We start from the raw sequence: 27454 nt of genomic DNA on the forward strand, positions 1-27454 counted from the left end.
ATATTAAACCAAAAATGGCTGGTGATGCAATTTGTAGTACAGTATCTGTGGAAAGTGCTGGGGGAAGGCTGCCCTAAAGCATCGGATCTAACAATCTCTTAAATTAAGTTGCACCCCTCATCTTTCCCCTCTATACATCCCACCCAAAATACACAGATTCTGTTCATACAACCTTCAAGCAACTTAGAGCCCGTACAGACAGGCCAACATATAGCTGCTTCAGGTCAAGGGTGCGCCTTAAGAGGCCAGAAGCCGCACCAAAGCCATGCTCCAGTGGCACAGCTTCTGGCTCTTAATATGCGTGTGTCATTCCAAAGTGACCTGAAGCAGCTTTATTTTGGCCTGTGTGTATGGGCCCTTAGATTGTTGATCTGGATTGCAAAAGCTGAACAAGGAGTCATGTGTTCATTCCAGTTACAGAACACTGATCTATTCCAATACCAAAGTGTAGCAATAGGTTATTACAGCTGGTGAAGAATACTTGACAAGAAATATTTTAAGTGCCTCTGAACATTAGCAGAACATTTTTGCTGCAATGCTGAATAACTGACTCCTCTATCTGAATCAATGGGCACTTGGTAAGTCAACACTTGGACTTAAACTTAGGGTAATGATTGTCAGAGTTGAGATTCCAGGCATCTAGTTGGCTAGCTTTGGTTTAGGTGGGCCTGCAACTGCAAAAATATGGGCCCGAACAGACAGGCCAAAATAAAGCTGCTTCAGGCTACTTTGGAAGTATGCTGTTTAAATTACACACTCATCTTCCTGAGCAAAAAATATCAAATGTCAGTAGACCTCTAAAACCTACAAACATTGGGGTGGGGTGGGTGCAAAAACCTAAGCAAAGGAAACTGCTTCAGTAGGAGAGGAATGTCAGCTGCCATGGCATTTAGAATGGGAGCAGTATCTAAATTATTTCATCTGAAGCTATTTGTTTGCGAGAGATAATGTCAAAAGGCTTCAAATGAGCATTGTCGCAGAACTGTCCAGTTCCATATGATTGAGGAGGTTGCTCTTTAATTTGCATTCAGAGGCTGATGGTAAAAGAGTTGGCACCAACCATATGTGAGCGAAACTCTCCAAGGAGACTGTAGCATATTGCACTTTCCCCGTGGAAATGCAGGAAAGAGTAAAGGTCATTCATATGCATTTGATTTGTGTTGTTGCTTACTTCATTGGATGCTTTGTGGTGCCTGTTAGAAAAAGAAGTTTTCACAGGCCAAAATGAAGCATTTGTTCATTCAAAGGATTTGCAGTTCACTTTCGGACTACAGTATAAAATTGGCTAGCAACATCTACTTCAGGGACGTAGCCAGGATTTTAGGAAGGGGGGGGGGGTCCAGACTAAGTGCCATAATGGGGCTTGGGTGCGGCGGCACAGCAGCACACACCATTCATTTTTCTAATGGAAGGGGGGGTCAGGACCCCAAGAACCCCCCCCCCCGGCTATGTCCCTGTCTACTTTACCATCTTGCTGGTAAAATAATCAGTTATCATATAGATTAGCAAAAAGTAAAATAAAAAAAACCATATGGCAAAAAGTTATAGATATATAAAATCATATATACATTATTTAAATGAATGCCTAGGTGAATTAAAAGTTGTTTGGTTAAAGCTTTAACATCAATAGAGCCAGTACTAAGAAAGGATCTGGGAGGAGGGTGTTCCAGACCTGGTGCGCTACAGCAGAAAAGGTACCCTTTTCCAGCCACCACTTTTCACTCTTGATATTAATCTACCAGAGGCTCTCTCCTACTCTTTCTTCCACTATTCCCTATCCCATGTATTTTCCCCTGGAAGTCCTGTGTTCATTTGGAATCTCACCAAAGTAAACCAAATTCAGATTCAGATTCAGTTGCAATCTGAAAATGCAATCTTATGTAGACATTCTTTTGAATTCAGTAAGGTGTACATGCAAGTAACTATGCACAGATTTTGTGTGCAAATATTTGATATTCAGATCCCATGTTGTTTCTGTTTTTAACATGTCGACTACAACTTATGGGGACCCTATGAATGAGAGAGAGAGAGAGCATGGACCAGCATGGTCTAGTGCTTTGAGTGCTGGACTACAGCTCTAGAGACTAGGGTTCAAATTTCCAGTCAGCTATGGAAACTCACTGGGTGACCTTGGTGGGATACAGACTGCCCAAAAGGGCGGTCTGCCACTGCCATAGTTTGCTGCGTGAGGGAGCCATAGCGGACAAACTGCGTGGCTCCCTCGTGCCGCCAAAAGAACCTGCAAAAAGCGGGTTCTTTTTGAGGCACCATTGTGATGCCGCAAGGCACCAATGGTGCACTTGCAGCATCAGAAAGGCGCCGAGACGTGCAGATGCTAGGTGTCCATCATGTCACAATGGCGGCGCCCGTATGTACAGGGCGCCACCATTTTGACACCCTCGTCACGTGCGAGGGGCAAGGGGCGTCTGAAATCACCGCCCCTCACACGTGACAATGGTGCCCCATAGGGCCCATCTATCAAGTGCCCTTAATCTCTCAGCCTCAGTGGAACGCAAAGGAAGACACACACACCCCGCCTTTGAACAAATCCTGCCAAGAAAACCCTGCAATAGGTTCACATTCCATAAGTTGGAATGACACAACAGTGAATGAGAGACCTCCAAGTGCACCAGTGATGAACTGCCCTGCTCAGGCCTTGCAAACACAGAACAGCGGCTTCCTCGATTGAACCAACCCACCTGTACTATGATCGCCCTCTTTTCCCACTGCCTTCCACTTTACATTTTTCTCAATGAGTCACATTTCATATGACCAAAGTATGACAGCCTCAGATTAGTTTCTTCTAGGGAGAGTTAAGGCTTGATTTTCCCATACCTTGCCTAAATAATCAATAATCACTATAATCAAGAAATCTGAAGAAGATAGATTTGGAAGGGCAGCTATGAAGGAACTAGATAAGATCCTGAATTGTAAAGATCTATTATTAAATACTGCAGTTAGGATTGTTCTTGTCATCGTATTTCCAATTTTTGTTTATCATTGTGACAGCGAAGAAAACAAACTGATTTGAAATGTGGTGCTGTAGAACTTTTCTATGAATACCGTGGACTGCTAAAAAGACCAATACTGTATATGGTTCCTTGAGCAAATCAAGTCTGAACTTTCCCTAGATGCCAAGACGACTAAACTGAGATTCTCCCACTTTGGACATCTCATGAGAAGACATGATTCACTAGAAAAGACAACAACGTTTGGTAAGGTAGAAGGATATAAGAAGAGAGGAAAACTGCATTTCAGGTGGACAGACTCACTCATGGAAGTGCTGTCTTGAGTCTGCAAGATCTGAGCAGGGCTGTTGATAACAGAGTGACTGGGAGGTCTCTCATTCAAGGGGTCAATTTGATGGCAGTTAACAACAAAGATAAAAGATTCTGACTCAGGAGTTAACAATCCTCAGGTGTGTACGTGTGGGGAGGAGCAGGATCCGGCTGGAGTTCTGCCTCCAGGTCTTTGGACTGTGCTGTTAATTGATAACTGATCCATTGCTGAGCACGGATGAGCGGCGATGAGAAGGAAGCCTCTGTGAGGGAGCTGGACAGAACGTGATTCTGCTGTGAGTTTATTTGCCAGTCTCTCGGGGTTAGATCATAAATGCAATCATAGTGGGCAGCACTTGAAAGAGCGGCAAGGCACTGTGGTGCCATGCAGGAAGGATAGGAGGGGTTGACATACGAACCTGTGTGCAAAGATTTAAAGGCAACCTAGTGTAATCATATGTTATGGCTGTTTTGGAAGCATTTTTTTTCTTGGGCAAGAAAGAATTAGAGCGTGCAAAAGTTGTAGGAATTTTTGGACTTCAAAGTCAGTGGCTATGCTGGCTGAGAGAAAAGTAGTTTAAAAAATTACCTCTAAAGCATGGCAAGAATGCGCAGCCTGTAATGTCAGGGCCAGTCCAAAGCTGGGCAGAGAGCGGGAACTGCATATGGCAGCAGATGCTGGCAGGCAGCTATTGAGGGAAGATTCACCTGTCAGTTCAGGCAGCTTCAATACATGGAATGGAGAGATGCTATCTTGTGAAAGAGTCAAGATGGGGAAATCACTTTCCTTTGAGAATGATAGTATCCAAGGTTCTGAACAGATTGCCAGACAGTGTGCTTGCCTGCTCCTGGATGGTACAAAACATCTCTGCCTCTGTTCATTTGCTATTTCTTTCTCCTGCTCAGAGCTCTGGGCCTTATAATCTCTCTGCTCAGAGCTGGAACTACACACAGTCTGGCCCTAGCATTAGTTAGAGCGAGGCACCCGCCTCAGGAAGCAGATGCCGAGGGAGCACAGAGAGACCTATAAGAGCCACATGAACCACCCTGTGCCTCCTAATCTATACTCTTGTTCCCTGGTATTAGTAAACCTTCATTAGTATTGAAGTAGGATTTAAGGCCACTTCGGTCAGCATGTGGCTGAGGTGAGGGAGGTGGCATTGTATCCTTCATCTTAAGTTGCAAAAGAGTCTGGGCTGGACCCAGATCTAGGAGTGCATGACTAGATAAAAGAATGAAGGCATGATTGTGCATCCCTGATACTGAGAAGGTACTGAAGCCCCCATCACTTCCAGACTGATCACACATCATGTCTTCCAGACAGTGAATGTTAGGGCTGTATACCAGCTACACAGCACCAGGGAGATGGGAGAAATTCAGATTTCGATTGAAGATGGTGGCCATGGATTGGAGAACCCAGGCTTAGAGCTCACGGTAAATTCCACCATTATTCTTCCACTCTTGTTATCTTAACCCTTTGCACTTCTTCCAAAGATAACAACTGTACTTGTACTGTTGGCAGGAATCAGATGGAAATCCAAGAGCAACAAAGAATTATCACTCTTCTGAGATTCTGGGGCAAAACAGCACTCAAGATGCTCCTGTCTGGAGGTCAGAGAAACCTCTTGTAAAGGAAGGGGTAGGAGGTAATCTCCCCTAGACTCTCCCACTGGCTTTAGGGTTGGGAAGGACAGGGTAATCCATATCCAGCATCCCTCTTCTCCATCCCTGGGCCACAACAATGCTGGAAGGAGCACTAAATAAGCCTTTCCCACATTGCATTGCACAAATATGGAATCGGCAACAACCCACAGGCCAGATGTGACTTCTCAAATAGCCACCCCTTTTCAGCCTTGCCTTATCTGCACTCCTGCACAGCAGTAACACTTTAAAAATGCTTCCATTTTTGCAAAGCTTATCTTCTTGATGTAATCCTTCTCAGGAATAAGACTGTGGCTTGGCCCTTTTCTAAAGCAAGGTGCTTTTGCAAGTTGAACATCAAGTTACTACAGAAGATCATCTGGTGCATCTTGTATGCAGGTGAGATTTTCACACACATACAAACAATCCACAAAATATTTGGGGGAGTGAAGAGCGAAGTAGCGACATGGTGATCAGTTTTGAAGTGCAGAAGCGTATCATGAGTATGTGTCTCCGCAAACACATACACACCAAACCACAATGCAACAATACATAGCATCATAGCCAGTGTATTAAGATCAGTATGAAGTGTTTGGAAATTATGTGGGTTTTGGACTACAATTCCCAGGATTCCTAGCATGGCCACTGGGGAATTCTGGGATTTGTAGTCCAAGCTTTCTAAGCACTGCATGATATCAATCATAAACACTCTTTCCGGGGAAACTTATCAATTTATTAGTTGTGCAATATGCTCGGCCAGCTTGAACAATTTATCCCAATCCATGATAAAGGCATCCATGGTAAAAGTGATAGCAAGGACAAAGGTTCTTGGTTTTCTGTTCTGGTGATAAGCTACATACAAACCTGCTGATCAGCTGATTTACGTCTTTGCTAATGACCCATTGAAATTTACAAGGCCTATGTAATTTTCTGTTTTGATTGACTGACTGAAGTCATTTGTTTAACACTCTCAATCCACCAGATCCCATCAAGGTGAAGTACAATAGATAAAAACATTTAAAACATTAAGTACATGACATGCTACTCTTTTTTAAAAAAAATAGTTCTAAAACCACAGTCAATTAAGAATGACCAGAGCAACTGACCTTTACTTTGATGAACCAAAGCAAATTTTATGAACCGTGCCAGAGCAGCTGACCTATAATTTTATGAACCAAAATGCAAATGAAATAGAATGATCTTTGCTGCCCACTGGAAAATTTAAAAAGGATGGACCCAAGTCTTTAAACAGAGGCTGGATGGCCATCTGTGGGGTATGCTTTGATTGAGAGTTCCTGCATAGCAGGGGGTTGGACTGGATGTCCCTGATGGTCTCTTCCAACTCTACGATTCTATGATTCTATGGTTTCCCCTTAGAAAGGAGTTCTGTGACAGGAGCAATGGGGCTGCTCCAAAGAAAGCTTGTACAACTGACATATTTTTATGTCTCCTTTCTCTAGCCTACCTGGCCTACTTCATTGCAGCCTGTTGGCTGGATTTTGATCGAGCCTTGGCTTTGGTCATTCTCACCGGCCTGGCGATCGGTCTCATGGCCTACAGCTTGGTGAAGAAATGGTGGGGGTCTGCAGCTGTCAGAATGTTGAGACCTTGTGGGAAATACTGCCGGAGGGCCTGGCCATGGCTGAAGTGGTGAGTGAAGGATTAGCCTCCTATACAGTTCTAGAAGGGGTTCAAGCTGATATGCATGGCAGCTAACAGGAACTATTTCCCCCCTGCCACCATTTAAATAGTTGGGCGTGGATGGGAACAAAGGTTTCTCCCCGACACATGTACATTTATACAATCTACTCTCCCCTTCCACAGGCTTGCCATCTACAGATTAGAGCATCTGCAGATGGACCTGCCCTGATCTCCTCAGTGGTGGTGCATGCATGCATTGGGAACAATGGGACTTGAGGTCTCATAGATTTTGCTATCCATGGGGGGATGAGGTAGTAGTGGTCCAGAAGAGAACATGGATACAAAGAGCTGACTGTATATGTTTGTGACAATAGTCAGTATATAGACCCATCCATTATTGCCAGAGGTGTGGCCATGGAGTGATGTATCTGCTCTGGATTTTAGTCTGACATCTAAAGAAACTATTAAACTGTGGGGTAGGGTTTTCATATAAAATTCAGACTTTAACTTCAGAAACCTACAGCAGATTGACCAACCACCACTCCTTATTATGCGGGTCCCCTAAAAAAATTTTTAAAGATACCAAAATGTACAAAATTTGGAGTGTTACATGGCATGTCCCACCCAGAATCCTCCTAAATATCTAAAGTGCTGTCACAGAGAGGAAGGTGAAGATTTGTTCTCTGCTGCTGTAGAAAGTATGACTGGATCTAATGATTTTCAGTTACAGGAGGCTAGATTTCAATGGAACATTAGAAGGAACTGCTTGATAGTAAGAGTGCTTGAGCAGTGGAACCAGTTACTTAGAGACATGGTGGAGTTTCTTTGTCTGGGCAACTTCAAAAAGAGGCTGAAAAGCTACCTGCAGAGAGGGTTCTGGCTGAAGTTCCTGTATTGAGAGGAGACTCAATGGTTTATGACAGCCCTTCTGGCTCTATTATTCTATAGAATCATAGAGTTGGAAGAGACCGCAAGGGCCATCCAATCCAACCCCTGACATGCAGGAAATCTAAATCAAAGCATCCCCAACAGATGGCCATCCAGCCTCTGCTTAAAGACCTCCAAGGAAGGAGACTCCACTACACTCCGAGGGAGTGGACTTTATCACATGGGGAAATCAGGGGAAAATCAGGGGTTTAAACAGTGATTATCCCGTAAAAATTGCACAATCACGATTAAGATGTTCACACAACATCGCAATTAAAACACCATTATCCCAGGAATAACCAGCAAATAAACAACAACAAATCATTCCCTGGATAATGGTGCTTGAATCATGATGTGCGTGAAAACCTTAATTCACAGGATAATCACTGTTTAAACCCCCGATTTCCCCCCGTGTGATAATAAACTCCTATGTTTCTGGGTCTCAAATGTGTCTTGGTGTATTTCCATTATAACAGCAGTCTGCTTCCCTTGCAGGGTTTTGTGTGCCCTGATTTTGATTGGGCTGATCACGTGGCTGGCTCTTGACATGTCTCAGAGGCGAGAGCAGTTGGTGTCCCTGGGAGGCTTTGCTGTGTTGGTGTTGATACTTTTTGCTTGCTCCAAGCACCACAGGGCTGTAAGTGGCAGCATTTCCTTCTTTTGGGGCCTAACAACATGAAGAGGGTGAGAAGGACCATCAGTTTTCTCTTTCTCTTTCCACTCCTTTTGCCATCCCTCCTATCACATTGCCTACTTCTGCACACTGCAATTGATATAGGTTTCAATCCTACCTGTACTTCCCTGGGCATAGGAATGAGCTGTTATTCTTTTGTAACCTTACAGTCAATAAAAATTGGCAGCTGAACCAGAAAATATAAGAACATTTTATTAACTAGTTGATTGGCGGTATATATATATATATAACAGTATATATATGAATGATATTTGCTAGAAAGCCAGCATGGGGTAGTGGTTTGAATGCTGGGACACTGGAAGACCAGGGTTCTAATCTCCATTCAGCCACAGAAACCGCCAGGATGGCTTTGACCAAGTCACAGCCTTGGAGAAAGTCAATGGCAAATCTCTGAATAAATACTGCCCAAAGACATCTGTGATAGGGTTTTCTTAAGGTTGCCTTGAAGTCATTTCAACAACAACAACAAACCTGTGTACTGGCAGTGGCCGTACTGGTAGGACAATTCTTGAAATCGTAGCTCAAAATCCGCAGCTCTCTAACTATTTGTCCTCACAATATTGCCTCTTGTATGTGCCCTGGGTTTCCAGGTGTCTTGGAGAGCTGTGTTTTGGGGACTTGGCCTGCAGTTTGCTTTTGGAGTCTTCATCATCCGGACGGAGCCTGGATTTCAAGCTTTCCAGTGGCTTGGTGCACAGATTCAGGTATGGAGCCTACTGGTAGGAAAAGGCTGTAGCTCAGTGACTGAGCTCACAGTCGGCACAAAGAAGGTCCCAGATTCAGTCCCAAGATATCTCCAGACAGGGCTGGATATAGAGCTGTTTGTTAGTCAGATAATGTTGAGTTAGAGGGACCAAATTCACTAAATTTCTTCTCATAGACAGCAATGAGTAATTTCAATAATTTTCTTCCTGCTTCAAGAAAGTCTTCAAAAGCCACAATTTTTTTCAAAGACTATTCGCAATTCAGGATTTCTTCTGTGCAAAATTTGCATGTGGTTGCTCTTGGTAGAAAAGAGCCATTTTTTTTTTGTGTCAAAAATAATATTTCAATGCAGAAATATTAATTCCCATGCAGAAAATGTTGTTTGCTCCACAGAAAACACTGTTAGATACACAGAAAATGCTGTTTTCTATGTAAATCAACCATGTGCAAATTTTATGCAGAATAAGTTCCAAACTGTGAAGATTTTTGTCAGTTCAGGTTTCTTCTCCTCAGGATTTCTCAATACTTGAAAAGCATGTTTTATAACCATTTTTCTGGATATCTTCAAATATTCTTTCCATCCCTAGTAGTGGGATGGAAAGTAGTGGGTCTGCTCTTGGTTTTACTGCTTCTCCTCCCACAGCTGCTCTATGTTCTGCAGGAGCCATCTATGTGCTGGACCTTTTTTCCGCACCAGAGGTTCAGCACTTGGGAGAGCTCCTCAACTCTGGAGCAGCTGTTGAGGGGAGTAGCCATAAAGAGCAGATTTGCACTCCTGTGGCAACTCCTGTTCTGGACATCAGCTTTAGTCATTCCCCAACTTGTATGACCTTAGTGGTTGGGGGTTTCTGGGAGTTGTAGTCCAAAGAAGGAAATTTGCTCAGCTGTGTTACAGCCAAGATACTCACAAACATCTGTACAAGAACTTGTCTGATATAATCAGGGAGCTGGGGGTGTTTAGTCTGGAGAAGAGAAGGTTAAGGGGTGATATGATAGCCCTGTTTAAATATTTGAAGGGATGTCATATTGAGGAGGGAGCAAGCTTGTTTTTGGTTGCTCCAGAGAACAGCATACAATGGAGCAATGGATGCAAGCTACAGGAAAAGAGATTCCACATCAACTTTAGGAGGAACTTCCTGACAGTAAGGGCTGTTCGACAGTGGAACACACTTCTTCCTCGGAGTGTAGTGGAGTCTCCTTCCTTAGAGGTCTTTAAACAGAGGTTGGATGGCCATCTGTTGGGATGCTTTGACTGAGAGTTCCTGCATGGCAGAATGGGGTTGGACTGGATGGCCCTTGGGGTCTCTTCCAACTCAATTATTCTATGATTCTAATCAGGCAAAGACTTATCCAGATTCATTCTCTCCACAATCTTTTTCCTTATAGACTTTCCTGAACTACACCATTGCTGGTTCCAGCTTTGTATTTGGGGACATATTGATCCAGGAAGTATTTGCCTTTCAGGTGAGCATTAGGATCAAGATGGGGATCATCTCATAAGCCCTGGGTTGAATTCAGTTTCAAAGGGCATGGGCACACAGGCAAAATGATGGCACCAAAATAGCAATATATTTTAGCTTAGATCTTACTGCCAATGACTGATAGGAGAGGTAAGCATGGGAGGAGAGAGAAAACTGCAACAACAAAAAAGTTGGTGATTACAAAATGATGGTGTCATGGAGAAGGAGGCACGGTCAGCACTAGAAGCCCAGCAGGTTAGATTCAAGCCCAGGAGCGGGGTTCCATCCCTTGCTCTGGCATCTCCTGCTATGCTTCAGATCACCAGCAGCAATGTGAGTTCTTGGCTGGCACTTGCTAAAAATCAACATGTGCTGTATTGTCCTGTGTCCAGGTATTGCCCATCGTTGTCTTCTTCAGTTGTGTGATGTCCATTCTCTACTACCTGGGAGTCATGCAGTTTATTATAATTAAGGTAATGCAACACACTAAGTTCTAGATACTGAAGGAGATGCCATTGAGTTCCCATTATGGAACCAACTGATATATTGTTATTGTTGTTTTGTGCCTTCAAGTTGTTTCTGACATAAGGCAATCCTAAGGTGATCTTATCCTGCGGTTTTCTTGGCAGGTTTCTTCAAAAGGGGTTTGCCCTTGCCATTCTCTGAGACTGAGAGAGTGTGAGACATGCCAAAGATCACTCAAGTGGGTTTCCATGTCCTAGAAGGGATTTGAACCCCGATCTCCAGAGTTATAGTCTAATGCTCAACCTAGTACACCATGCTGGCCCCCAGTTGATAGACCAGTCCTTTAACTTTACCACACATCCGCTTGTAAGAGGTTTCCAAATCCTCAGTGGCTTCCCAGGGCTGTAAACCTCTGGATTTTAATCTGAATTGTAAAGAAATTAAACAAGATCCAGAACCCTATTTTCTACCACCAATACCACCCAGTAGTTTCAGCATCTTGGATAGCTTCTTTAAATTTGGACTAAAACCCGGAAACAGAGTCAGTACCTCGAACTCCCATTGACACAGAAGCTCCAAACACCCCTGAATGGCTCTAAATCAGAACTTTCTATGTTTACAGGCCACGTGTCCTACTTTACAAAGAATAGTCCTCTTTCAGTGGGTGTCATCTGTTGGAAGGAGTCCTCAAACCAAGTCCAGGTTTAAAAAAATGTTGAAAGGGAGAGCAGGAGCCTTGAAATTGCCTACCTCAGCGTGTAGATAGCAATCCAAGTATCAACTTATGGGTTACCAGCAATATTTCAGCACTACACAATTATTGTAATTTGATACTACTTTGGCTGCCATGGCTTCATACTATAGAATCCTAGGATTTGTAAGATGGTGGGAGGCATTGAAATATTTTTAATTCTATCCTGGAGACCTCTAGAGCTCCCAAGACATCTTTAGATCGAGCCAGGGCAGTTATAGTGACATCATACTGTTACAGCTGTATAGTGTAAATACACTCCAGGTTCTGTACTATGTTCTGTACTATGTTGAAATGCATTGTATTTCTGCTTTGACAGTACACTCGTCCCTCCACATTCACTGGGGCATAGGACCCCCGTGAATGTGGAAAAACCACAACTAACTAAAACACTATGTTTTGACCTGAGTAGTGCAACTCTGTAGTCAACATCTGCCAGACATTGACCATAGAATTGCACTAGAGGAACTACAAATGCCTAGTGGAGTGTTCTCTCTAGGGAGTTTATCAAATGGGAGGAACGCATTCACTTAAAGTTACTAGTTTAGCACAATTACGTGAATGTGCATTGTGTTCGAACTGGCTTTCCATTGCCCGAAAATAGCATGCCATTGCCCGAATTTGTGTGTGGCAGTCTATCACGCAATAATGTGAAACCACATGATTGCGTATGGACTGACTTCCCATTGCCCAAATTTGCGTGTAGTGGGTTATCACACAATAACGTGAAACCCCATGATTGCGATCAGATTGCTATTGGATTCTACTTCCAATTTCCCTTGTCTGATAAACTTAGGAATCTCTAGGTTCTTCAGTGCAACTCTTGGTTTGCACTCAGTAAATTCTGAAAGAAGGGAGAGGGGGCAAAGTTTTGCTGTCAGAGCTTGAGAGGGGGCTCTGAGTAGTAACTGTAACTAGTTACTTTTTCCAAGTAACTTTCCAAGTTGTGCTGTAACTGACCATCTCTAATTCATTCTTACAGTTGTCCTGGCTCTTGCAAATCACGATGGGCACGGCACCCACAGAAACTCTGAGTGTGGTGGGGAATGTATTTGTGGGGATGGTAAGCTGGCACATTTTTGCCCCTAGTAACCCTGGCAAACTGTACCCTTACTAATTGCAGCAAAACTCTGATTGGAACACAATCTATGCCAAAGATTGGTAAAGTTAAATAAAAAATTGGACTGCAGCTTCCCAAATCCCTCAGCAGGTGTGGGAGTTGTTATCCTAAAATACAGCTTTTATTGTACTTTTCTCTTTGTCTGCTTGGGTGTTTTAGTCTTAGACTAGACATTATCTTCTACTGAGTTGTGTGTGCCAGAGATACAAAATCATTCTCAGTATTCCTTGTTCTTAAAACTTTGGAGAGCTAGGCGCTGGGAAATCCTTGGCAAAATTCTAGAACAGGGGAGGGGATAGGTCAGCTCCCATCAACTTTTGGCTTCCAGATGTTGTTTGACTGGAAGTCCTATCCTCCCTCAGTTTTGGCTTGGCTGAGTAAGTCTGAAGATGACAATTGCAGTCCATTTATACTGAGGGAACCACACACTGGCCTTCCTCTGCTCAACTGTTTGTGTCTTTCTTTTGTTCTCCAGACAGAAGCTCCACTACTCATCCGTCCATACCTGAAAGACATGACAGTGTCAGAGGTTCATGCGGTAATGACGGGAGGCTTTGCCACCATTGCTGGCAGCGTGATGGGAGCATACATTTCATTTGGGGTGAGTATGTCGCACCAAGAAAGAAAAAACGATCAAATGCAGATGCCAACGGTGAAGGAAACTCTTATAGAAAGGATTATCTCTGCCCAATACAATAGGAAGCAATGAGCTGCCCCAGGGGTGCTTTGATTCTGTGTTCCTGCCTGGCAGAGGGTTCAGCAAAGGAATGAATTTTCCAGAGAGGTAGTGGGCTCTCCTTCTCTGGACATCTTCAGAAAGAGGTTGGGCCACTAACTGCTGGTGATGCTCTAGCTGGAGATCCTGCACAGATGGGATTATTTTGGCAGACTGTTTTGGACAACAGTAACCCAATTTTTGTACTGAATGCCAATGTCGTGGATCAGTGATTAATGAGAATGGCTAACAATCCACTGTGCAGTTGCAATGCACAGTGCACAGAGGCAAGGCATACAGGCCACATGCATTTGCGTACTACCTTGTCTACTTCAATGTGCTGCCACACATGCAACAGCCCTGCATGCGCAACTCTGCTTAAGCTGCCAGCAGCTCGATATAACTGTTATGCATTGTCCAGAGGGTCAGTACAACTTACATCTGTGCAAATCACTAACATGATGTTCTTGCTGCAGATTGAAGCCTCCTCCTTGATTGCTGCTTCAGTGATGGCTGCACCATGTGCTTTAGCGATGGCTAAACTTGTCTACCCAGAAGTGGAAGAGTCCAAGTTCCAGAGACGGGAGGATGTGAAAATTGCCTGTGGGTGAGTTGAAACACCTGAGACTGTATAGTCTATATAGCCTGTCCTGAATCCCAGAACTGCTATCCAGGTATGGTTGAGGACCCATTCCTATTGTCAGCACTGAAGGAATTTCAGTCCAACCAGCTTCTGTATATGGAATGAAGGGGGGGGGTACCATTTTGTCCTTGGCTTTAGGCAGCCAAATATCTTGGACTGATTTTTTGTGAGTTTTTCAGGCGATGAGGCTGTGTTCTAGTCTAGAGTTTATTCCTGATGTTTCGCCAGCGGCTGTGGTTGATATCTTCAGAGAATCCTCTGGGTCTGTATAATATACAACCTTCCCATTCACTGTCAAGATGAGGAATCTTTTTCCTCTGAGAGCACTGGTATTCAAGTGAAGTGTTAACTGCCTTTACAGTTGATTTTTATATATGAAACGGGAGGAGATACACACACACACACACACACACACACACACACACACAATTTCTATATCCTTAAGCAAGAATCAAGAAGTCAGTAAGTTATGGTTTTTGTTTTACAAGAAAGCAAAGTCCAACGCAGGTGCTAAGTCACTGGTATATTATTATTATTATTATTATTATTATTATTATTATTATTATTATTATTATTATTATTAAAAGATATAGCCATGTTAGTCTGTAGAATCAGTACATGGAGAGATCTTGTAGCACCTTTGAGAATAACATTAGTCTCAAAGTGTTAGTCTCAAAGGTGCTACAAGATCTTTCTACAGATTATTATTATTATTATTATTATTATTATTATTATTATTAATATCCTGCTCTTTTCCCAGAACTGGGACCCAGAGCGACTCGCAAGATTAAAAGAACAATACAATTAAAAACATATTTTAGTATAGTAATCAGCCACATAAAGCAGTTAGAGCTTTACTTTAAATCAATTCTCCTTTTAAAAAGTATATAGAATTTGGCACTAGGCTCTAGGCAACCCTTTCAGTTTTGTTCTCCCTTTGTATGTTGCCACAGGGAAGAGAAGAATATCCTGGAAGCTGCTGGAAATGGAGCAGCCATCTCCGTGGGGCTGGTTGCAAACATCGCAGCCAACCTCATTGCCTTCCTGGCAGTGCTTGAATTCATCAATGCCACGCTCTCTTGGCTGGGGGCTATGGTCAACCTGCCAGAACTCTCTTTCCAGGTACTACCCATAAGGCAACCACTCTCACTGTGAATCTGCCAGGCAGGATTCTGTTTCCTCATCTCCTCTCTGTCTCCCAGGTTATCTGAATATGAACAGTGAAGTCGAAGGCTTTCATGGCCAGCATCCATAGTTTTTTTGTGCTATGTGGCCATGTTCTAGAAGAGTTTATTCCTGACGTTTCGCCTGCATCTGTGGCTGGCATCTTCAGAGAATGCCGAAACATCAGGAATAAACTCTTCTAGAACATGGCCACATAGCCCAAAAAATTCATTTTAAAAACTATGAATATGAACTACTTGTGCAGTTTGAACTCAGTTTCCAGAAGTTGGAGTAAGCTGATGAGGGGGAAGGAGAAATGTGTTAGAAGGTATAAAAGGGAAATTTTAAAAGCATCTGAACAAATGTGGCAACAAAGCACTAAGCAGTACCGTGTCTGTCAAAACAGGACAGTTGGAGAGCATTTACTCTTCAGCTTCCAACCATATCCTATCTAAGACTTTCTGCAGAGCCTTGTTGTTCCAGATGCTTTAATTATCTAGTAACTCTGAAAGACATGGAAACTGGAAGAAGTTAGTTGGTGTGGAAGAAGTAGGGGTGATCATGGGCGCCAGTTGAGGTAGATGGAGAAACTGGAACAAAAGTTCTCAGTAGCCACAGAGTGGTTACAGATTTGCTCCTTGGGTTTATTTACCAACTCTTCTTCTTGCTTCCAGTTGATCTGCTCCTATGTCCTGGTTCCTTTCGCCTTCTTGCTAGGAGCAAGCTGGGAGGATGCGCCCCTTGTTGCTCAGATGCTGGGAACGAAGATCTTCTTAAACGAGTTTGTAGCCTATCAGCAACTGTCAACCTACAAGCAGAGGCGACTGGATGGACTGCCCGAGTGGGATGGTGATCACAAGCAATGGGTTTCGGCAAGTGTCCCAGATACGTCGATTAGGAATCATAAAGGGCGTGATACTGCATCAGGAGGCAAAGCTAGAGATGCAACTATGGACGCCTGTCTGTCCCTCTGTTTACAGTTGCAGCCTCCCAAACCTGGCCGTTTCCAGATTTGTGGAGAGCAGGTGGAGCAGCCAACCAGCCTCCAGCTCATTTCCTATAACTGGACACACATCTTTAATCTGTGTCCAGCTATTGGAAAATAGCTGGGTACTTGTTTTCTGCTTCTCTTACTCTCCACCAATTAGGAAATAGCAGGGTTTGGGAGTGGGGGCTTTAAATGAGAAAATGGGCCAGTATGGTGAGTGTTGCATTGTGGTCCATAATTGCTTGATTTTAGATGATTCCCAGGAACGTTACTTATACCAAACTATCTAGCCCAGCATATTTGCTGTGACTGGCCACTATTCTCCAGGATTGTTTCCCACCCCCTGCTACTTGCTCCCTCTAACTCAATGGTTCTCAACCTTTGGTCCTCTGGATTTTTGAGACTTTGACTCCCAGAATTCCTGAACAATGAGCATACTGACTGGGACTTCTGGGAATTGAAGTCCAAAACATCTGGAAGCCCAAAGGCTGAAAACCACTGCTCTACCTGGAGATGTCTAGGATTGGTTAACTGATAATATTTATTGATAATGTTTAAATAACTTTGGGATACTTTAGTCAAAGACCATAAATGAATGAATGAATGTCTGGGATTGAACTTGGGACCTTCTGCATATGAAGCAGGTCCTCTATGGCTGCTTCCCAAAATCATGAGCCACTTCTCAAGTCCAGCATGAATACCCTGTTAGTGTCTGCTTGAGCACTGGCTGATGCTCAGCTCCAGACTGTGTTACCATTCATGATCATTAGGTTGCATAACATGATCTTGTGAGCTTGCATATCCCTCAGAAGCACCAGTCAATATGGCCAATGGCAAACACTGGCCAGAGTTCCCCACACTATATAGTTTTCAAACTATGGAAAAGTGTTTGACTTTTTTTTAACTACTTGGTATTTGTTGTCAGCTGAGGAATTGTTATAGTTACAATAGTACCTTTTCTAAGCTCAAACAGTTTTCGGATAAATTTCATTTCACCAAGTCAATATAAAACAGTGGTGAAATCCACTTTCCGCAGCTCTTTTCCCCAGCCATTACTCTTGAATCCAGTTCATAGTAAAACAAGCACAACATTTATTCAGGAAAGTCTGGAAAGTAATACAGAATAGGTGACATTTGAGAGAAACTAGAAAGAACTGTACAGAAACAAACAATAATGAGAAAGCAGTGTCCACCAGAGCATTTAGACTTCAACCTCAGTTCACACGGCTTATCCCTAGGTTTCAGGGTTTGGCCCTGAAATTTCAGGCCCTGGGATTGTCCTTATCATGCAGCCCTGCTTATTGGAAGTATGTTATCTGTCTGCTAAATCCAATGTGTTGTGAGCCACACTGGAATGAAATGGCCTAGCATTTGCCAGACATAGAACCAACAAAGCAAAATGTAATGTTTTCTCAAAGAACTAGGCCCTTCATACTCTAGCTCACTGGGTATGACAGAATTTGGAGGTATTAAATGAGCTAGTACTGAGTCACACTAGGAAACAAAGACTTTGCATAGAGCCCAGTCCGTTGAGCCAAAAGACAGTTATGCAATAGCTTTATTAGGACTAACCAAAATGCCATAAAAAGGTGTGTGCCTTTGATTTATCCAGAACACTTCATCAGGCCACTCATTGTACAAAAAAGGTGAGGGCAAGAGGTGGAGGAAAAGAAACCAAACAGTCAAGAAATTAGGTCAGAATGATATTGTGGTCATAGTTTTTGGCTGTTTTAAGCCTAGTTTCACAATGGAAATTTACTGACATCTGCTAGAATCCTGGTGGAGATATACACAGGCATCATCCTCTGCATTACTCTGTGTATTTTTTTTAATACTGCAGAAGGAAATACCCTGTACCTCCTTTTAAAATGCCTGTACAGCTGCTGCTTTTTCCCTAGGTGTGCGGCTCAGATCTGACTTCTCCCTTCCACAAATCATACAGCTTCGAGTCCCCCTGGTCAGCAGCCATGTTAACTGAATGATTCTGCAATTTGTTGTTTCCAAAATGCATATTTTGTTCCAAGCTCTTTCTTGAAATGCTCATTTGCAACTGAGCTCTTATGCTTCTCTTCCCCAAACATCCCTGCTGTGCTCATCGACAAGGAAAGGCACAGAGAGATACCAGCTATTACTAGAATGGGTGAAGGGGGATTGGTTGTACTGTTTTCTTTGCACTGATCACCTTGTCTCTTATTCCCCAGGCCAGGGCTGAAACCATCACTACCTTTGCCCTGTGTGGATTTGCCAACCTGAGCTCCATCGGGATTATGCTGGGTGGCTTGAGTGAGTTGTCAGGCCACTGGGAGGATTGCGCAGGCCTTGAGGTTGGGAGGAAACATAAGCTGAGGGAGAATACCTTGATGCCTTGCAAAGTAAAGCTGGTTTCCTTCCTGGTCCAGAGTTCAGCAGTGCTGGCCCTACCATCAGGCAGAGTGAGGCAACCATCATAGGCAGTATATATTAGAGGCAGTAGTGGCAACTACCAAGCTGTTCCTTCTGAGCTCCCTGGCCTTTCCCCATTCTTGGAGGGCAGGACTGCCTGTCCTGCATCACCTAAACCAGTCTAGTGCCCGCAAGCTGTGCTGGAAGACCATCCCATGACCTAATTTGAACAAAGGTCCAACTGCCTGTCCAGTCAAACATAGAATCATAAGAGTTGGAAGAGACCGCAAGGGCCATCCAGTCCATCCCCCTGCCATGCAGGAAATCCAGATCAAAGCATCCCCAACAGATGGCCATCCAGCCTCTGCTTAAAGACCTCCAAGGAAGGAGACTGGAATAGAGGTGGTGCTATGTTGTCCATTGCCTCAGGCAGCATAATGTCATAGGCTGCCTCTTGAGCTAGGTTCCACCCTGCATGAAATTCCATGACTAAAAAGGCTTGAAAAATTCATTTTTGGACCACAGAATCCCCCAACCAGCATGGCCAATGAGGTGATCCAAAAAAAAGGACTTTTCCAGCTCTTTTTAAATATCCTCAGCAAGGGCATTGCAGATATCCAGAAAGATCTGCTCGATAAGTGTGTGGAAGAAAATCTACACCTAGTACTGCATTCCTATCCATCCTGCTCATCCACCTCTACCTTGCTTTTTTATTCTCAGCATCCATGGCACCGCAGCGCAAAAGCGAATTTTCCAGCATTGTCCTGAGGGCTTTGTTCACCGGGGCCTGCGTCTCCCTGATCAATGCATGCCTTGCAGGTACAGTCTGGGTGTTTTCTATGGAGCTGGGGGAGCAGCAGAGGTTACAAAGGTTAATGGAAAGACATGTCAAGTTTAAGAACAGAGGTGACAGGAGAGGGGAGCCCTGAGCGAGCAAACTGAGGAGCAAACAGCATGGCTGAGTAGGGACTAGAGCCTGGGTTTCCCAAGTCCCAATCCAACTTTCTAGCCATTGGTACTTCAGAAAGTAAGGATTGGTCCATGCAGCAAACAAATCTTTCCTATAGAGGGCTTTCATCCCTCTGTAAAGGGTCTTTCTAGGGGAATAGAATGATGAGCAAACCTGCTGGCCTTTCAGGAGAGATGTGCAGAAAGAAAGGAAGGAAGAAATCTTTAACAAAATTAGCAAAGGAGATTGCTGGTAAGTCATAGAATCTTAGAGTTGGAAGGGACCTCAAGGGCCATCTAATCTAACCTTCTGCCATGCAGGAATACACAACATGCTGCAGACAGCAAAGCCGTGCTAGAGCCCAGCAAGTGGAGTTACCCATTCAGCAGTACTAGCATAGCCCACAGACATAAGTACAGGCCCCATGAAGAAACACAAGCCCCTTGGAAAGGTGTCGCTGATCCTGCAGAACAATCCAATACAATGTCAACCAGCAAGAGAAGATGTGAGCAGAAATGTTATTTATTAATTTGGGATAACAATTCCCCTATTCCAGCAGCTGACATGCCTATATGCTAGTCAGGGGAGTTCTGGGAGTCCTGATCCCAAAATAGAGACCTTCCAAGCTCTGAGGGTGAGCCTGTTTCACAGCCTCTGCAACCTCTCTCAGGTATCCTCTATGTACCCAGAGGAGAAGTGATTGATTGTCTAGACTTCTTCAGCAGAACTGACCTCAACTCGACCAGCTATTCTGCCTACATTTGCTGCAAAGACTTGTTTTCCAGGTGAGCAAACAGTTCCTTTTGAAACTCTTGGCTGTACTGATATTGGCAAAGGGTACAGTGCCACCTCCGGGCATCAGAGGGAAAATGAAGGATGAGGTGAAAACAAACCATGGAACAGAGCTGTAGTAGAAGACAAGCGTGTTATGGCTTATCACATCCAATTCTGCTATGATAATTCTGTACCTTCATTCAGTAGCAGCTGGTGGTTTTCATGGCAGTGGAGTGAAAAATCCACTCCAGGTTTTAGTCTGAACTAAAGGAGTTGTCCAAGTTGCTGAACACTTTCCCTCACAGATCTTTGGCACCTTAAATGCCTCCTTTAAAGTTTAGTCTAAAAGCCATTGTGTATTTGCCACCCCTTGACATCTCAGTTGCCTCTTGGTTGGCATTAAACCATCATGGCATCACAGACATGTGGATCTTCTTTTTTCTTTTTAAAAAAGAAAAGGTCAAATTCAATGGTTCATTTTAAGTTTACATTTAACTAGGCCTCAGAAAGTATGAGTTGCAAGTAGCATAATTACGTGTGCTACTTACTTTCTGGCGTGTACTGAGGGTGTAACCAAGTTTTATGCGAAGAGTATTGCAATGAATGAGGTGAACTGGTGTAACAAGTTAATGGTTTCTATTTACTTTCAAACGTTATTTTCAAGGGCATCTTTGGAAACATTTTAACACAAAATTTTCAAGTCTTATGCCATTCTCTTATTACAGTAGCCCTAATGCATTTTCTTTCCCCCCAAAAAACAATCAATCGATAGAAAAAGAATAAGCAGTGCAACAAGTAACACAATTGTTTTGTGACAGAACAATGGCCATGGGAATTACAAGCAAGTCTCAACTGACATTTGTGTTCTTGGATTTGTGATGTAAATTGATATTGACTTAAATGAGTGGGAGCCAGTTCCATAGGGAACCACTGGAGATTAGGAGGATGTGAAGTAGCCACAAAGTTAGCAGTTTTACTTAATCCACTATCAGTTTTAAAGAGGTTTTAAAAGATAAAAGATCAGAGTTGACCTTTTCCAGGTTAGAGATCCCAAGACTCCACTTGCTTAGCCTCTCCCACCAAAGGAAGCAAGTGACTCCCTTCCAGCTACACCAAAACCTGAAAGATTCCAGTTTCTTCTTCCCCCTTACAATTCCCCTCTCAGCAAGCAAAGGAAGCTCCTTCCTTGCAGCAGTGCCAAGACTGCCTTTGCTTTGTCCTCTTACCCACACCCACAACCTTGACATAAAAGAAACTCCATTCAGTAAGCTTTGCTTACTGCTCACCTCCACACAACCTTCCTCAACTACACAAGTGTACTGGGAGAGCTATGCAATGTGGGTGAGGTTTTCATTTATTTTCTGGAGAAGTGTGGCAAATTTGAAATGCTGAAAACTGAAGCACCACAAGTTGTGACTAGACAATTCCCTGTTGCTCCGTTTTTCAGTTTCCCTGAAATTCTTCCTCGGAGACATGAGAGTGGCCACCAGATGGCACCTATGCTCCGTGGAATAACTTTTACTCACACTTCTCCTTGTATTTAGCTACTACAGGTTTGACAGCTTTCGGAGAAAGTTGCTTTTTGGACAACTGCACCTCGAATTCCCATCAGCATGGATATTGGTCATTATGGCTTGGAGATGCTGGCAAGTCTAGTCTAAAAATGTAACTTTCCCAAGCTCTGGATTCAAAAAGCTCATAGGAAGTCATTAATTTCCCAGAAAGTATAACATTTGCCAAAGGAGTGTGGCGTAATGATTTTAGTGTTGGACAAGGTCTCCAAGAAAAGGATCTAAATCCTCACAGTTATGGAAACCCAGGGGTAAATCTGGCACGTTGCACCCTCTCACTATGAGGAAGGCAAATCTCCTCAGAAGAAATCTTCCCAACAAAAGCCTAGAAGAGGGTTGCCATAAGCCAAACTCAGCTTGAAGGCCCATAACAGGTGCTAAGCACTGGTTAAGAATGCTGCTGGTGATCTTCTGGATAGTACTGATTCTTATTAGATCTACAACCTGCCTGAAGAGTTGTTCCCCCCCCCCCCCCCCATAACTTACTCCTTCCTTCCACTGTGCTAAAATCAACCAAGCAATATTGGAAGGTTTCAGAGTTTCCAGGCCAAACCACTATAGAAACTGAAGAAGTTATTTCAATGATTGAATCCAGTCAATAAAGCAGCCAAAGAAGTAAAAGGAAAAGATATATGGTCATAACAAAACAGGCACAAAGAAAGCTATAAACCAAATCAGGCCATTGCTTGAACTAGCTCAGTTTTGTACAATAGACTTAGGAGTTTCAGGCAGCAGTCTTTCCAGACCTACCTGGAGATACCAGGACTGAATCTGGAACACTCTGCAAGTAAGACAGGTATTCTACCATTCTTCACTTCTCCAAAATAACCAGTCATGGCCCATGACACAAGACAAGGAATGGATGATGCCTCCCTTTCTTCTTACTCCTAGCTTCTTATTCTTATCTTTGGCTATTGAATCAACACCAAGAACAGCTTTTTATTATAGCTGGTGTTCAAGAGATGACTAACTGCTTTCCTGAGATACTTCCATGAGGAAAAGTGGATGCATTTGTGATCTCAAATATGCTTCCAATGATAGAGGGCTAGAAACCAGCAGGACCCAACATTCCTACGGTGACAATGCCCATCAATAGCGCCAAAGGGAATGCAGAACTGTACTCACAAGATTACCATACCTAAAAGAATCCCACTTGTCATCCTATACCAAATGTTCTCACAGGGATGCCTTTATTTTTAATGTTAGAAGCAGCCCATGCCTTCAAGCATTCAAGCTCTCTGCCTTGACTGTGAACAAGTAACTTGTCTTTTAAAACAAAGTTTAGATTCACAGGACTTTAAAAAGGACACTATACATACTATAAATCCCTTTAAACACACTGGCATTTACTTCCAAGTAAACATGCACAGGGTTGAAGTAGAAAGGTACCAGAATTCCCATCAAAGTCAAATAGCCCTGAATTGACAATGTAGGTTTCTGATCCCTTCAGCACTGGGGTCGCGCGTCTCGTATTCTACTTTATTGGTCCTTATTCCAGCACACCTTACTTAGAACAACATTACAACTTCCAGACTCCAACCTACAGAACAGGGGTGCTCCTTATCAAAATTTTCATTGGGGATAGTAAGCAAAATGCTTAGCAGTTGTAGTCATACAAGAGGACAGCTAGGTATGTCTCTCTGATTATGTGTGACTAGGTCAAGAGTACAAAATTGTCAGATACCCTTTGCTGAAACATTAAGTTGCACGTCAAACACTAGAGAGAAATATTAGAGAGCCACGTTGATGCTTGGAAACTGTAGAGTTTGCGGCCCTTATTTTCTTGTCTTTTCCTCTCTTTCACAGCACTTTGACAACATCCAACGGGTCGCTCTCTTTCTCTGGTGTTTGGGAAAGTTTGGACTTCAACACATCAGTCACTTATCTTCAGAAGTGCTGTGGCCACTACAATGCTACAGCCTGTACTTAGTAAACTGTCACTGCCACAGAAGGAGCAAGTACAGTGCAAAAAAGACACCCCACTTGAATGATGAGAAACCACCAAGTTATCTTTAGTGGAAGAAGGCGCATGTAGTTATCCCTGTATATGTAAAACACTGCAATATGGATCCAGTAGGGGCCAAACTTCAACTTCAAATGTAACCGTGAGGTATAAACCAAGAATGCAAGAACTCTAAGGGTACGCCTGCGCAGGCAAGACCTTCCTAGAACAATCAGTGCAGCCACTGTGGTTTGCTTATCTTGGTTTTGTGATACAGAAATATCCAGAAGGACAACAACAGTTTCCTGGTGAAAAGTTGAGCAGGGACCTATCAGGTGGGTTCCCAGTCATCAAGTGCCTTTCCTTGCAAGGTAATGAGTCCTAAATTCCTTTTCACTCTTGGTTCAACCAGAAGGCTGTGTTTCTTTTCATGTCTTTAGATTCCTGATTCATGTTTGCCCTTCCATTAATTATACACATCACAACCATGCCTTTTCAGATGCAAATCCCATTCAGAAACAGGCTTACCACCAGGTAAATGGGTATAGGTATAAAGCTTTAGGGTACAGCACATTGTTGGCCCTTAACATTCACAGCTAAGTGTGCAACTCCTGCCCCAGCAAAAGTGGAAAAACCAAATGTGGAAGGAAGACTATATTCTCACTTCTCTCAGAGTAAGAGTCATTGAGTTCACAAGGACTTAACACCTGAATAAATCTTCATGCAATTCTAAAGGGTTAGTTAGCTGGATAGAAAGTAGGTTCTAAATGTTATAGATAGGCTGAATCAATACAATTTACTGATGTACTAACTCATCCTTCAACAACCAATTGAACAGGTATTTCAGCCTAGTGTGGTCATCTGTGTTTTTTCAGGGAACATGCAAGAGTTCAGATCTAGTTACCAGTTTTACCACAACTTTGGGAAGAGGTCAGATTTCAGATGTGCGTTAACACCCAAACGCCTGAAAAGCCGTTCACAGTGTTTCCACAAGTTGTGCCCTGCCTTGTTCTCTTGACCCTTGATCACTATATCTTGGTTTACACACCTGACTCTGCTGCCCCTCTGGTTCCAGATGACACATCCCATTCCATACGTTTATCTCCAGGGAATCTAATCTTTAATCCAGGGGTCAGCAAATTGTATGCAACTCCCAGATGTTGTTGGACTGCAACTCCCACCTTCCTTCACCAGTGAATGCGCTGATAGAGGTTGTAGCACACAATTTGAAGGGCCACATGTTGTTCACCAGTATTCAAGATGTTTTGTTAGAATACATGGCTCACAGGGATAGGGCCTGCAGACAGAGTACTGTATGCTGTAGATCAACCTAGGTTTGTAACTCAAGATATGCTGATTAAGGATGTTCTGACAGTAGAAAGTGAGGCCCTACATGTCTTGTTGTATGATGTTCCAAAACAGAGTCTTCTCCACAGCCTGATTTAAGCCTTTGTAACCATCAAGATTTAAGACAGGAGTATTTATGTCAAATCATCATCCAAACTCTCAAAATGTACTAAACCACACAGAAAATCCTACTAACTGGAAGAAAAGTCCATTCCTGTATCCTTACTAACTCCTTGTTCATAAAAAGTGCTCAGTGTATGAAAATGATAATGACAATGAACAGAAGAGAAACATATTATTTACTTACTAGTGTGGCAGTTTGAATAAAGCGAGGACTTCTGCCCAACCCCACATAGGCATTACAATTTACAATGATCAAGCTGTCTGGTGGGATTCTGGAAGCTGAAGTCCCCCAAAGTAACTTTTCTAAGCTCTGGAATAGTGCTATTTGATGACAGCCACCATAGCTCCAGGAAAGTCTTGGTTGTAGGGCGCATACTATAAATAGGAGGGTGTATACAAGCATGCAGTGGGAGGGGGGCAGGGAAGCATGTGCAAAGTTCGATCCTGGACTAAGCAAGAAATTAGCCCAACCAGCACAATGACAGAGAGAGATGACACTGTGTGAGGTCATGAGCAGGTTAGGAACACATGAAACTGAATTATCTTGCAGGTACTGTAAGTAGCAGCAGTTTCTCAGGTGGAGGAGGCATTAGCCAGCACTCACTCTCTGTTTGAACCAGAGGTAACACAGAGGAGGCTTGGACCCCTCTGCATGCAGAACAGGGGCTTCACCTCAATCCCTTTTGTAGCACTATGGGAAGAAAAGTCAGGTCTACATTGGGGTAGGCAACTGTGGCCCTCTAGATGGCTTTGGCCTATGACTCACACCAGCTCCAGACAGCACCACCAAGGGTCAGGATTGTGGCAGTTGAGGTCAAAAACATCTGGGTGGGCCAGAGCTGCCCATCCTACTCTAACCCTCCATGCTCAACTGCGCCAGGCTTGACAATTTTAATTGTCCTGAAATACAGATGCAGACAGACACCATCCCAGCCTCCTCAGATGTAGTTATATCATGAAAGCAGAGGTGGGTGGGTGAAACATTCTCTTGTTGCAAATGCCAATGGGAGGGACGCCAGTTAACGGGGCTGAGCAGACAATGGTGAAAAGGCCTCACAGGGGTTGTGGCTGACACAATCAAAGGGAAAACAAATGAGGGACAAGACTTTGGTGAGGAAAGAGTTCAGCAACAGAGTCATGTGTGCACAGAAGTCCAAAACAGAGTGCTATTTGCACTTGTCAGTCCAGTTGTCTGGCCTTCAGCATCATCCCATTGAAAAGCCACAGGGGTGGCCTGTGGCATTTGTCAAAATACATCTACTGCACACAGAGAAAGTGTGCACACAGGCGCACAAAGAAAGGGCCAGGCTCCTGCCTTATATGCCATCACTGCTGGCATGCAAATACCATTCTGTGAGGCAGTATGGATTAGACAAAAGACAAAATGGCTGCCTTCTCACAGTCTTTTGTTTTTTCTCACATCCCGAAGACCTTTTTCCAAGTTTCCCAAAGAGCAGTGTGTCAGCAGGGCCTTCTCCCAAGGCACAACACAGCCCTTCCCTTCTTCAAACACAACAAAACAGACCTCACACTTAGAGGGGGGGTGCCACAGGAGGGCAGGCATGACTAGGGCATCCCCTCCCCCATGCAATACACGTTGGCATGAAGACTCCTCAAGCCCATTACTGCAGCTGGCTGACCTTGCCATTGTCCCCTCCTTTGAGTGGCCTCACTCCCAACTGTGACTCCAATGCCCCATTGTCAGGGCTTTTACGGGCACTTTTGGGGCTCACAGAACCTTTCCTGAAGGCCTGGGGGCTGGCCAGACCTTTCTTTGGGAGCTGTGGGCTGGACTGGGTCGAGGAGGTCTTTCTGCCCATGATGGGGCTCCGAGAGCCCTTCCCTTTTGGTGGCGGCTGAGGGATTTCCAGGCGCTGGAGAGCTAGGAGCTTGCAATAGTGGTTACACTGGTGAGAAGCAGCAAACTGGTCGAGCAAGTTGGGACTGCAGCTCTCCTTCAGGCCTTGGTACCTGGCAACAGAGAAAGGGTTAGTACCTGGGCATGGTACTCCTGACCCGCCCCTACTGCACTTTTACATAGAATTTGGAAACAGTTTATTTTTGGAGAACAGCTCCCAGAATCCTGTGGCCAACATGGACAATGATCATGCTAGCTGGGAGATTCTGAGAGATGCCATCTAAAAATTAACTTTTCTAAGCTTAGGTTCTACATA

The 27454-nt window shown here is 43.7% G+C and overlaps 3 protein-coding genes across 12 annotated transcripts in view; 2 read left to right on the forward strand and 1 right to left on the reverse strand.

Annotated features, from left to right (window-relative positions):
- The window catches only part of PATL2 (PAT1 homolog 2), a 741315-nt gene that overhangs the window by 382025 nt on the left and 331836 nt on the right, over positions 1-27454 (forward strand). The gene's annotated exons all lie outside the window — the stretch shown is intronic.
- SLC28A2 (solute carrier family 28 member 2) lies at positions 458-24649 on the forward strand. Of its 5 annotated transcripts, none has more exons than XM_042475643.1 (18): positions 458-578; positions 4599-4712; positions 4801-4889; positions 5221-5318; positions 6380-6569; positions 7983-8124; positions 8772-8885; positions 10273-10350; positions 10739-10819; positions 12545-12625; positions 13158-13283; positions 13874-14004; positions 14994-15162; positions 15879-16076; positions 18394-18475; positions 19295-19393; positions 20194-20308; positions 23675-24649. In XM_042475643.1, the coding sequence occupies exons 2-18, from the start codon at positions 4644-4646 to the stop codon at positions 23796-23798; spliced, it is 1986 nt and encodes a 661-aa protein (XP_042331577.1). In that variant the 5' UTR covers positions 458-578; positions 4599-4643; the 3' UTR covers positions 23799-24649. The 5 variants fall into 5 exon arrangements, with proteins under 5 accessions (XP_042331577.1, XP_042331576.1, XP_042331580.1 ...); XM_042475642.1 differs by lacking the exon at positions 458-578 and adding an exon at positions 3503-3574; XM_042475644.1 differs by lacking the exon at positions 458-578 and adding an exon at positions 3522-3574 and having other exon boundaries at positions 4603-4712.
- The window catches only part of ALPK3 (alpha kinase 3), a 59986-nt gene continuing 49792 nt past the window's right edge, over positions 17261-27454 (reverse strand). For both annotated transcript variants that reach the window (XM_042475633.1, XM_042475632.1), the window contains one exon: positions 17261-27251. In XM_042475633.1, the coding sequence (XP_042331567.1) occupies positions 26903-27251 (349 nt within the window). In that variant the 3' untranslated portion in view covers positions 17261-26902. The remainder of the gene's footprint in view (positions 27252-27454) is intronic.

The sequence above is a fragment of the Sceloporus undulatus genome, chromosome 6 (genome assembly GCF_019175285.1).
Source record: "Sceloporus undulatus isolate JIND9_A2432 ecotype Alabama chromosome 6, SceUnd_v1.1, whole genome shotgun sequence".
Taxonomy (NCBI): Eukaryota; Metazoa; Chordata; class Lepidosauria; order Squamata; family Phrynosomatidae; genus Sceloporus; species Sceloporus undulatus.